The sequence below is a fragment of the Hyalella azteca genome, unplaced genomic scaffold (genome assembly GCF_000764305.2).
Source record: "Hyalella azteca isolate HAZT.00-mixed unplaced genomic scaffold, Hazt_2.0.2 contig12810, whole genome shotgun sequence".
NCBI classification, from domain to species: domain Eukaryota; kingdom Metazoa; phylum Arthropoda; class Malacostraca; order Amphipoda; family Hyalellidae; genus Hyalella; species Hyalella azteca.
The window spans coordinates 69,845-80,202 of NW_025942756.1; the positions used below are offsets into that span (position 1 = coordinate 69,845).

The 10,358-nt window shown below is 38.3% G+C and overlaps 1 protein-coding gene across 1 annotated transcript; it reads left to right on the forward strand.

The window, feature by feature from the left end:
- The first annotated feature begins 7,958 nt into the window (after positions 1 to 7,958).
- Positions 7,959 to 10,358, forward strand: LOC108682312 (UDP-glucuronosyltransferase 2B14-like). Its single transcript, XM_018171450.2, has 3 exons — positions 7,959 to 8,180; positions 8,821 to 9,088; positions 10,263 to 10,358. Exons 1-3 carry the CDS (start codon positions 8,074 to 8,076, stop codon positions 10,356 to 10,358), a joined length of 471 nt encoding a protein of 156 aa, XP_018026939.1. The 5' UTR covers positions 7,959 to 8,073.

Here is a 10,358-nt window from a genome sequence, read left to right on the forward strand (position 1 = left end):
CCCGTTTCAAATTGAAACCAAGCTATAATATATCTCAGAGAATGGAAAATAGACATTTGAACATATTTTTTACTTCCTACTATCGGAGCAATAATATTCTCACACGAAACCCCCAAAAAATTCAGAAAATAATTCTCGGCATTAATAGGTTAATTAAGAGATAACCAATTTTCAAGGTTATTGAGACCGTCATGACTGCCACGTAATATAGACGCTAGTGATTTTATAATGTAATATATGTATATTATGTAATCGTTATATGCTTCTATAACTCCTGACATTCTTAATGAAAGTTCCAGCTTCGTCAATTGACGAAATTGTTATTGCATTCAAAATATTACAATTGCATAATACGTCAATTCAGAAGTTTTGTCCAAAAAAGCGTAATAAATTATATATATAGGTTTCCAGGTTTTCAAATGGCAGTATTACATTAATACTCTGCTGTTAGGAGCAGAGAAAAAATGTTCCCTTGAGAAGAACCATTGAGTAAAAGTTAATCATGGATAATAAATGAAAAAAATTAATGAACAATGGAAAATAATAGAGGATTGAAACACGGCAGTCGGACGTAACTGCTCCTGTTTTTGCGGTCATGTGGAGGTGATGTAAAAACGCCTAAAACTGGTTTTGCCCGCCAGTGACGAGTGCGGCCGAGAATATACAGTATATACCAGTGCTTCCCAAACTTTTCAGGCTGGCGCTTCTTTTGGCTCCCCAGTGAATTTCTAGCGCCCCCCCCCAACATACACATATAAGAACGAATACCTCTTTCTAGATATTTAATACGCTGCAATTTTCATGAGAGAAAGGTTGAACACAAATGTGTATTTCACAAATACAACCCATTTAGCAAACCAATAGGCCTATTCTTTTCAATAGTTTTAACTGTTTCAGCACTAGAAACTTAGGGCGTCTCGGAGAAATTTACGGCCGGACTCGTGGCCTGTCTCACGACCAATCTCTAAATTCAATTATCAAGAACTCTCTCAAACTAATGACCGCAGCTCAATGAAACTTGGAACAGGACCTAACGGTGATGTTTAGCTCAAGAAAATTTTTTAATTTTCACCTTCGTTCGTGAGTTATGTGGCGATACGAGCCGAAATTCGCAGTGAACAAAGAATTTCTTCCAAACTATGGAACAGATTCGAAAGAAATTTTGAATATACATTCCAACTAACAAACAGTGCTTTTTAGCTCGTGAAACTTTTTCGGATGTGCCTTACTTTGCGAGTTTTTTTTTTTTTATTTCACCGTCATTCGTCATTTCACACTTCCTTATTCGGCCCTTATCACCGGGTGATTTGTCGCTTAAATTCGCGGTGATCAAGAAATTTCCTCTAAATTGCTGAAAATATTTAAACGAAATTTTTTTAATAAATACCTAACCTTCCACCGATGATGTTTAGCTCGTGATAATTTTTTTTCTAATTTGCCTTCTTTCGCAAGTCATACGGATATACGGAGAAACGACGTCATTTTTGCCGGCCGGTTTACCCAAGAACATAATCAAAAAAATTGTCAGGAGCTTAAGATCGCCGTTGGGAGGTTAGGTCTTTATATACAAAGTTTCGTTCAAATCTGTTCAATAGTTTAGAAGAAATTTCTTGATCACTGCGAAATTAAGCACGTAATGCCGTTTAAATCACGAACGAAAGTGAATGGAAAAAAATCTCGTGAACGAAGTCAAAATCGAAAAAAAAAATTCACGAGCTACATATCACCGTTGGGTTCTAATAAATACGTGTACCAAGTTTCAACGCGTTATGTTCGTTAGTTTGGGATATATTCCGTGATCATTGAATTTGGGAATTGGCCGTGAGACCGGCCGCGAGTCCGGCCGTAAATTTGTTCGAGACGTAAACCCAGGAGAAGTTAAAAAACACAGATCTGTTCGGAAAAACCCATCGCTGGGAGTCATATGCTGCACGTGTTGTGTACAAATCGGCAAACAAACGTTCGAACTTCTGACTTCGACTTCGGACTGCCGCCCCCATACCGCCCTCTTCTTCCTCACCGCCCCCCCGCCCCATATCTTTCCACCACCCTCCACCCCCAGGGGGGCGGTACCGCCCACTTTGGGAACCACCGATATATACGGAGGCATAAGGAACTGGCAGAGATAATCCCATTAAAATGCGCTCATTGAAATCAGTACACGTGATAACCAATTATTTGCTCCATGGAGTTATATTCAAGCGCAAATAAGTCATTGTGTGTTTATAAAATTAACAGGACTAATGGTTTGGATTTTGAATCAAAACTTGTTCGCAGCAGCCCTGGATATCTGATAATTTACCCTCTAATACGTTGACAGATTCGTTCGTAAATAGTTATGTCTTGATAAGATATTGACAGTGCAATCGTCCGATGCCTGCCTTCATCGTTGTTTTATTTACAGTTATTGATGCTGTTATCAGTTTTGAGTTCGGCTACTGCAGCCTGGAATTCAGGATACTTCACGAGTTCCGTCCCACTTTCTACTGAGAGTTTTAAAATATTGTTCTTGTTACCAACCCCTTTGAAGAGTCACATTTGGATGGCAGCGCCCCTGCTGGTTGACTTGGCTAGAAGAGGACCCGATCGAGGTAAACAACGACGGGCAGCCATTGTTCAAGAATCGGCTCAATTAAAATTCAATAGCTGGTTTTTAAATTGTTTTTTAATTAAATGTATACCGAAAAAAAAATATTTGTGTCAAATAGCCTCTCATGGCGATGAGAGTATGAGAGTCTCTCATGACGATGTAAAATGTCAGTCTTTCAGGTATCTGAAACATTTTTAGGTCTGTGTCCTGTTCATGTAGGGTCATTTTGCAATACCACGCCATTTAATAGGAACTGTTTACACTGAAGTGTTCACAGGCTGGAAGAATATTTCCTGCAGTTCAGCGAATAACACACCCCAAAATACGAATGAATATTATGATCATATGAAAAACATTGGAATTGCAAACTATCTGATTTTTAAAGTAAAAATTTAAAATTGAACGAGGATATACGCAAATTTTAAATAAATATCAACAATTAAAATTTTAGTGTAAAAGTTTAAATATTATTTTTGTTGAATAAGGCCATTAACTAATTGCGTGGTTGATTTGGAATCCCATCTCATAGCTGGTCATCGTATAACACCATCAATAGTTTCATCGCGACAGGTGGAGTGAACTTAACCGTTGCAAATCTACCCTATCAAAATTTGGATGCCTGTCAGCCGCTGGCTCAGGGTCGCCCCAAATTCTTTTTGCGGTGTAAATTAGAAGCTCTATGTCCGCTTTAGGTTCCGGTTGCCGGAGCGAAATAAGCGCCGAAAGAGAATCTTTTGAAATACCCGTCGAGCTTGGGGCTGTCTCTTATACACATCTAGATGTGTATAAGAGACAGGAGCAACACGCACTCGATGCAAGCGTGTTGTAGATAACGCAACGCAAGCATGTCTACGTACACGCAATGCAAGAGTGTTGAAACGCTAGCGTGTTGATAAGTTCGTACCCATGCACAATGCACATATGCAGCGCCACAACTAATGACAGGGGGCTAGTCGCGCTCGCGCTATAAGAACTCAGGCCAGCTACTGAGCAGGGTAAGCCAATGGTGGCCTGGCCAGCCGCTGATTTCGTGTGTCATTTGACCCTTATATTTTTTCCCATGAAACTACCCAAAATAGCTCCTACTGGGCAGCTAATTATGAGATGCGGCCATTTCACATCTGAATCATCTCTAATCCGAGACTGACAACCGAAACCAGACCGTCTGCCGCGGCTAAATTTTGACAGGGTATACTCTCAAATATTACTTAGGGCTGCGGAGACTTGAATTAGTTACATATTTCCCCTCAGGTGCACATGTTCTGCGACTCTAGGAATCAATTCAAAATCCCTAACGTGACGTGCATTAATCATGGCGTTAGACTTTCCGCGCCTGAAGATGTCGACACGTTTGACGTCGTGCGAAATCCCCTTTCGCTTCTGAAAACTTTCACTAATGCGGCAGCAAACGATGCAGAGAAAATGTTCAATTCAGACAAAACCATGAAAATCTTCGAGCGTCGGGGAGAATAGGACTTGATCGTGATTGATCACTTGGGTTTGTCGGTAAGTTTCTCTCAATAATTAATTAAAGGATCAATAAATCATCAGCTTTCGTGAATGTTACTTTGCTTTAGATTTTTAAACTCTGTTCCTTTTAAAACAGAAAGATCATGAAAACTTTAAACGCTCAGCTCTCCTTAATTTGAATGTCATGAAAACATATGTTTGATTTTTAAATCCGGTATGATATGAATTTTTTTAAATCATAGAGGCTCTCATAAATTCAAAACGCCATTTTTTCTGTTTTAACGCGAAGTTCAGTTAAATTATTAACTTCTTTTTTTAGACGTGATTTTTTCAATTAATAAATCTCGACTCACAATGAAATAGTTAAGCCCAACGAGCCGAATAGCTATGTTACTATCGTATATGGGTTGAATTTTCTGCATTTTAGTTGCATTTAATATGTTGGTTGTAATAAATAACTAATTTATTAGAAGCCATTTACCGCTAGTAGAGTATAATGGATGATATGTTTTTAGAGCTACGTTTTAATCTCTTCCTAAGAAAATTTTGCCTTCTTCCCTTAGTTTTTGTAATCTGTAAGGTTTGAAGAGGTGATAGAGCTGGTCTCTGAAATGTTTTATTTCGAATAAAGATTTGCTCAACTTACGCGTACTAATGCTATCTCTGTTTTTAGGTTCTTCGTTAATGTGCTATTATAATCAAACTACTGATAAAAATACTTCGATAACATTCTATTATTATATGTAACGTAATCACACTCGCAGATGTTTTACCCTTTCGCGCACGGCACGCCGTTCGCAATCTTGTCGTGCTCACCTCTCCTGCCATGTCAGAGCGCAAGCTTGGGGAACCAGGGGAATGTCCCAAATCCAGCTTTCGTTTCAAGTGCTCTCATGGAATTCAAGCAACCTTATGGAACTTTCGACCGGCTCAAGAACATTGTACTGACTATGGCTCAGTGCTACGTTTATTGGGCTATCCACTCCCAATCAGAAATAGTGGTGAGACCCTTGTAAGCGCCTAATACATTAAAATATCAGCATTTAAATTAAGATTTTCGTGGTGTTCAATAGCAAGAAAGGAATTGGGCAGGGTATCATCAAGGATATTCCAACTATTCAAAAAAGAGACATATAAGAAGTGTAACATTAATTAATGGTCACGAGGAATTCCGTGTTTCTTTTCGCAACCTCGCTGCCATGGCACAGAGACCGGAAATCATAGATGTTAGCAAATGATGAAAAGTATAAAATTCGTTGAAATTTTAATCGAACGAACATGTCAACTTCACATCAATTCCTTGACACCGAGATCAGCCGAAATCCTTAATCGCAATGAATTTCTTATCAGTATTGCCAGTTTTGACTCGATTAAATTATTAGTTTATCTACATATAAAGTGGCATGCGCAACGGAGAATTGAACTCATTTGATCTATACAGATGAGCGAACGCTTCCCTTGGCTTCCTTCATTCAAAGAAATCGAACGGAATGCGAGCTTGCATCTCGTGACGTCCAGCATGGCGTTGGATGGTCCGCTGGCTCTGCTACCTAATCAGGTGCCCATCGCCGGACTCGTGCTGTGGCCGCCACAACCTCTACCCAAGGTTTCTTACTTACTACTTTATAAGTACATGAGTAGCGTAAATAAAATCAAGTTACATAGCAATAACACAATACGAAGAAATAATAACATTACAAGAAAAACGTTCATTTGTATGTTGGCAGTCCAGCCATATAAACCGCGAGTGGATACATTCTGTTAAAGAACATTCATTCTAATGTTATAACGGGTAAATTTTCCGATCCAGACTATTTAAGTCCTCGGTGTCCTTTGTTAACAGAAAATAGCAGTTTACTGTACTACATTAAAAGAATTTTTGAAAATAATATGAAGACACTTTCACAGCATTTGAATAACTTATCCAATAAATTTTCATTTCAGAACATATTAGACTTCGTGTCTGGCAACACATTGGTTATATATGGCAACGCAGTTTTTTTAGTTATGGTGCATCGTTCATACGTAAAGACTCGATTCCTCGAGACATGAAGGATATTCTACTCTCAGTCTCCAAGAAGCTTCCCTACAAAGTCATAATGAATGTGTATGGACAAGCAAAGAATCTACAAAGAATATCTAAAAATACTGAAATGTTAGAAGGCTTTTGAATATTGATAGATTCTCGTTATATCTAAGCAGGAAAAGTAATATAAATTTACATCTTTGTACTTAAAAATCATTTCACTGTTTAATTCTATATGGTTGTTCACTGACGTAATTAATGATCAGATAATTCATTGATTTAAATTTTCAGGAAGCCGAACATATATTCAGATAACGTTGATTGATCAAAAGGCAGTTTCAAGGAAGTAATTTCAATGTATTAACGACTTTTCGAATGCAACAACATACATTCTCAAGTTTCAAGAAGCATTCTATAATAAAAATTCGATGGATCTAAGTACATGATACACGTAAATATGATGCAACACGAAAATCTATAACAAAAAATCTTTGAAACAATCTCAGAATTAAGAAAATCAGGTGGTGTTGAGTTAACAGGAGTCCAATCCGTAGAGATGAAGGCTTCATCTATCGTCGGTCGGATTTTGTTGGGCCACTGCATGATGACGATGCTGGTGGGTTCCTCCAGCACAGAGCGTTTGTCGGTGTGGTTGTGAGCTTGTCTGTCGTGGTTCACTTATCCTCCGGGTTGAGGGTAGCTAATGAGACAGCGGCTCGACGTCCTGGTTGTTAGTCAAATCTGTCCAATATATTCCAAATCATAAAGAAAGTCTACAACATTCTATGAAGCAAAATTTATAGACTATACTAAAGATACAGACTATACTAAAGTTATAGACAATACTAAAGTTACAAACTAAACTAAAGTTAAAGACTATAGTAAAGTTACAGACTATAGAAGATTCTCTTGGAGAACTCACGCTTTGTACAGCGGCCATTGCGACAAATAGTTCGGAGTTTTACGTTGCTGTCAAGGGCGTCACGAAGCCTTTTGCCTTCATCGAGAATTTTAAGATGATGTTGCTCGATTATAATGCTTTGAGACCTGCTGCTCTGGTTGTGAGCTTGTCTTAGGTGGCACGAGAAACGGCTGCTCATTGTCGGGCTTGTTACTCCAAAGTAGTCCAAATAAAGAAAAAGTCTGCAACCCTCTTTGAAGCATGATTGAAAATTTTTACTTATAAGAAAGTTGTAGACTTCTTCATTATTTGGACTACATTGGAGAGCTTGGACTAACAACCAGGATATCGAGCCGCTGTCTCATTAGCTATACCCTCAGCCCGGAGGACATGTGAACCACGGCAGACAAGCTCACAACCACACCGACAAACGCTCTGTGCTGGAGGAACCCACCAGCATCGTCATCATCTCTATGGATTGGACTCCAGCTATAAATCACTAACTACCAGATTTTCTGAATTCTGAGATTGCTTCAGAGGGATTTTCTGATTCCAGATTTTCCTGTTGTATTGTATTTACGTGTATTATGTACTTATTTTCAGCAAAATTTCATTATTCGATTCTTCTTACTGTATTAAAATAAAGGTTGTTGCATTCGAAATGTGAATAAATTGAAATTACTTTCTCACACCTGCCTTTCGATTGACCGTCACCTGAAGAAGGTTACCTGATCATAAATATGATCAGGTAACAATAAATGAATTCTCTGATCATTAATCGCACGTGTGTAAACAAGCAAATTCTGCCTTTAATACTAATTCTATTTGGGTACAAAATTTGTTAGATGTATTCTCGTACACAAATTTCCTTGTAGGATACTTTTTTCCCATGGTCATTCAATAAAGTAGGTGCACGATGTTGTATTTGCTGAAATACTGCGTAAAAAAATGATCATTGTTTGATTTATTACAGCGCATCCAAACGTGAAGCTGTTCATTAGCCACTGCGGTCTAGCAGGCGTCTACGAAACTGTTTACCACGGCGTGCCTGTGATCGCCCTCCCCGCGACCCACGAGCACGGAGCCATGGCGGGGAAATTAGTGCTGGCTGGTGCAGCCATCCAGCTGTCCTGGCTCACCCTAACTGAGGAGATCTTACGTGACGCCGTTATGGAAATCATGACCAATCCAAGGTAATGAATCAAGAATTGCGTCATTTTATGTATATTTTATGTTGGTTTTTATGTTTGATGCTCGGCTTTCGAAAAATATCGGGGCTGATGTGAGTGCGTCTCCACGATACGATTACCTTGTCTCGACGATAATTGGACTTGAAGTTTTCTCCTAATGGGAGACTAATATAGATGCAAAACGGTAAGCTTAAAATCAGATCGCCAATTAAAATAGTAATTAATAACTTCAGTTCCAAAGACCCATAATAGATTTTTTAATATTTCAAAACGAGAGTAAATTAGTGCATCTGAAAAATGACCGGTGAAAAATATGGGTTTGAACGAGTCCCTCTTTGATAAGCACACATTACTTTCATTCTTATTAACAACAATTAACCTATCGTTAAATGATTCGTTAATTATCAAGTATTAACAATGTAAATACTTGAATAAGTACTGGCAGTCGATCGGTACCGCATCTCGGATTTCACTTGTTGCGGCCGAAATATATATTAATCTGGGATGTATATCTGATAATGTATTCTCTGAGATTTCATTTAAAGCACTTCTATGATCAACGTTGTCAACTCAAAGAGGTTGTTTAGAGTCACGCTGCGGTTGTAAAATGCTCTAAGCATTATTAATAATCATTTCATTGCAGTTACGGGGAAAAGATGGCCTTCGTATCCCGGGTGTTCCGGGACCAAAAGGACACGGCGCTAGATCGCGCGGTGTTTTGGACCGAGTATGCGGCTCGCTTCCGGGGAGCGTCGCACCTCAAGTCCCCAGCGCGACACCTGTCCTGGATAGAGTTCCTCAGCCTTGATTTTATTCTGCTAGCACTTGTTCTATGTTACTGTGCATTTAATGTGTTCCTTAAGGCTATCCGGGCTCTGAGAACCAAATATGTGGGAGATAAATACGAAAAGGTAAAAATTACTTTAAATTTTTGGTACTACAGGTCTTATTATAGTCATGTCCATGAAGAACATTTGTTATTAATACTTGCTTTCGTTTCCTTCCTTTTCATGATCGTACATGAGATCTGATAAAAATATTCTTGGAAACCATAAATTCAGAAAACTTAAGAATATTTGCTTTAGTTGTAAACAATATTTTTTAGAATTCAAGAGTACGCTTTAAAAAAACTAATAAAGTTACTAAAATTGAAAAATGGAAGCAATTAATTGGGAGAAAGAACAGCCTGAGATTGTACAAGATGAAAGAGATACCAAATTATGAGTACATATATGATGGCAGTAGAGGTGGAGACCTAATGTTCTGTGTGAGAGCAAATGCTTTGAGTGTGAATGCGCGGACATACAAGTGGAATGAGAGAAGAGAGGATATTTGTTTTATGTGTGACAGAGGTGAGAGGGAAACTGTGGAGCATCTCATGATGGAGTGTGATGCATATGAGCGGGAGAGACTGGAAATGATGAGAGTGATACTGGATGAGAGAGATGAGTGTGATGTATGAGAGAATTGGAGACGAATGGATTGTGATGATAGTGGGTCTGTCAACGGGGGTGACTGCTGCTATGACTGAGAGTGGAAAGTGATTTTTGGAGAGATGATGTCAGACCAGCTTAGGTCTGACACTCCAAGGGACAAAGACATTAATGTCATTAATTAATAATTATATTATTTTTTGATGAATAAATTATGGTCTTCAGTGTCAAACTCTTGATGCTGACAATAATCCGTCAGTTTTGCCGAGAATGGTGGTTTTGTTATAAAATATGAATTTATAATCAGAAAAATAACAAAATTGTTGTCAGTATTTTCCAAAATATTTGTCTTTGTGCTGTTCTGTAGTGATAAATGATTTGTTCAAACTATTTGAGTTAATCATCGAAATTTGGATTGAACATATTGTCGTACATTCCCACGGAAAGATGATTTATGTTTCTTTACGATATGATTTCATATATAAATTCAATATTCAAATAATAAATGAGTTGACAATTGTTAAATAAGAGCGTCATACTCATTTCGCGTGATTATTTGAATTATTGATATAAATGCCGTTTCTTATTTGGTACATACGTAATCCGGTCCTAATTTTTATATCTGCCCAATATTAAAAATTAAATGTTGCAGCCGAGCAGGCTTCGGACGGAGAAATGTGCAGTTGCTGACGCTGACAAGCCACCAAGAGGCCAGGGATGTCGGCGCCGTGTCGGCCAATATCTGTGA

Bases quoted from the DNA above. Each gene is read 5' to 3' on its own strand.
- LOC108682312 (XM_018171450.2), top strand. From the start codon at position 8,074: ATGGCGGGGAAATTAGTGCTGGCTGGTGCAGCCATCCAGCTGTCCTGG. The intron at 8,181-8,820 runs GTAATGAATCAA...ATTTCATTGCAG, and splicing joins GAAATCATGACCAATCCAAG to TTACGGGGAAAAGATGGCCT. The intron at 9,089-10,262 runs GTAAAAATTACT...TAAATGTTGCAG, and splicing joins TGGGAGATAAATACGAAAAG to CCGAGCAGGCTTCGGACGGA.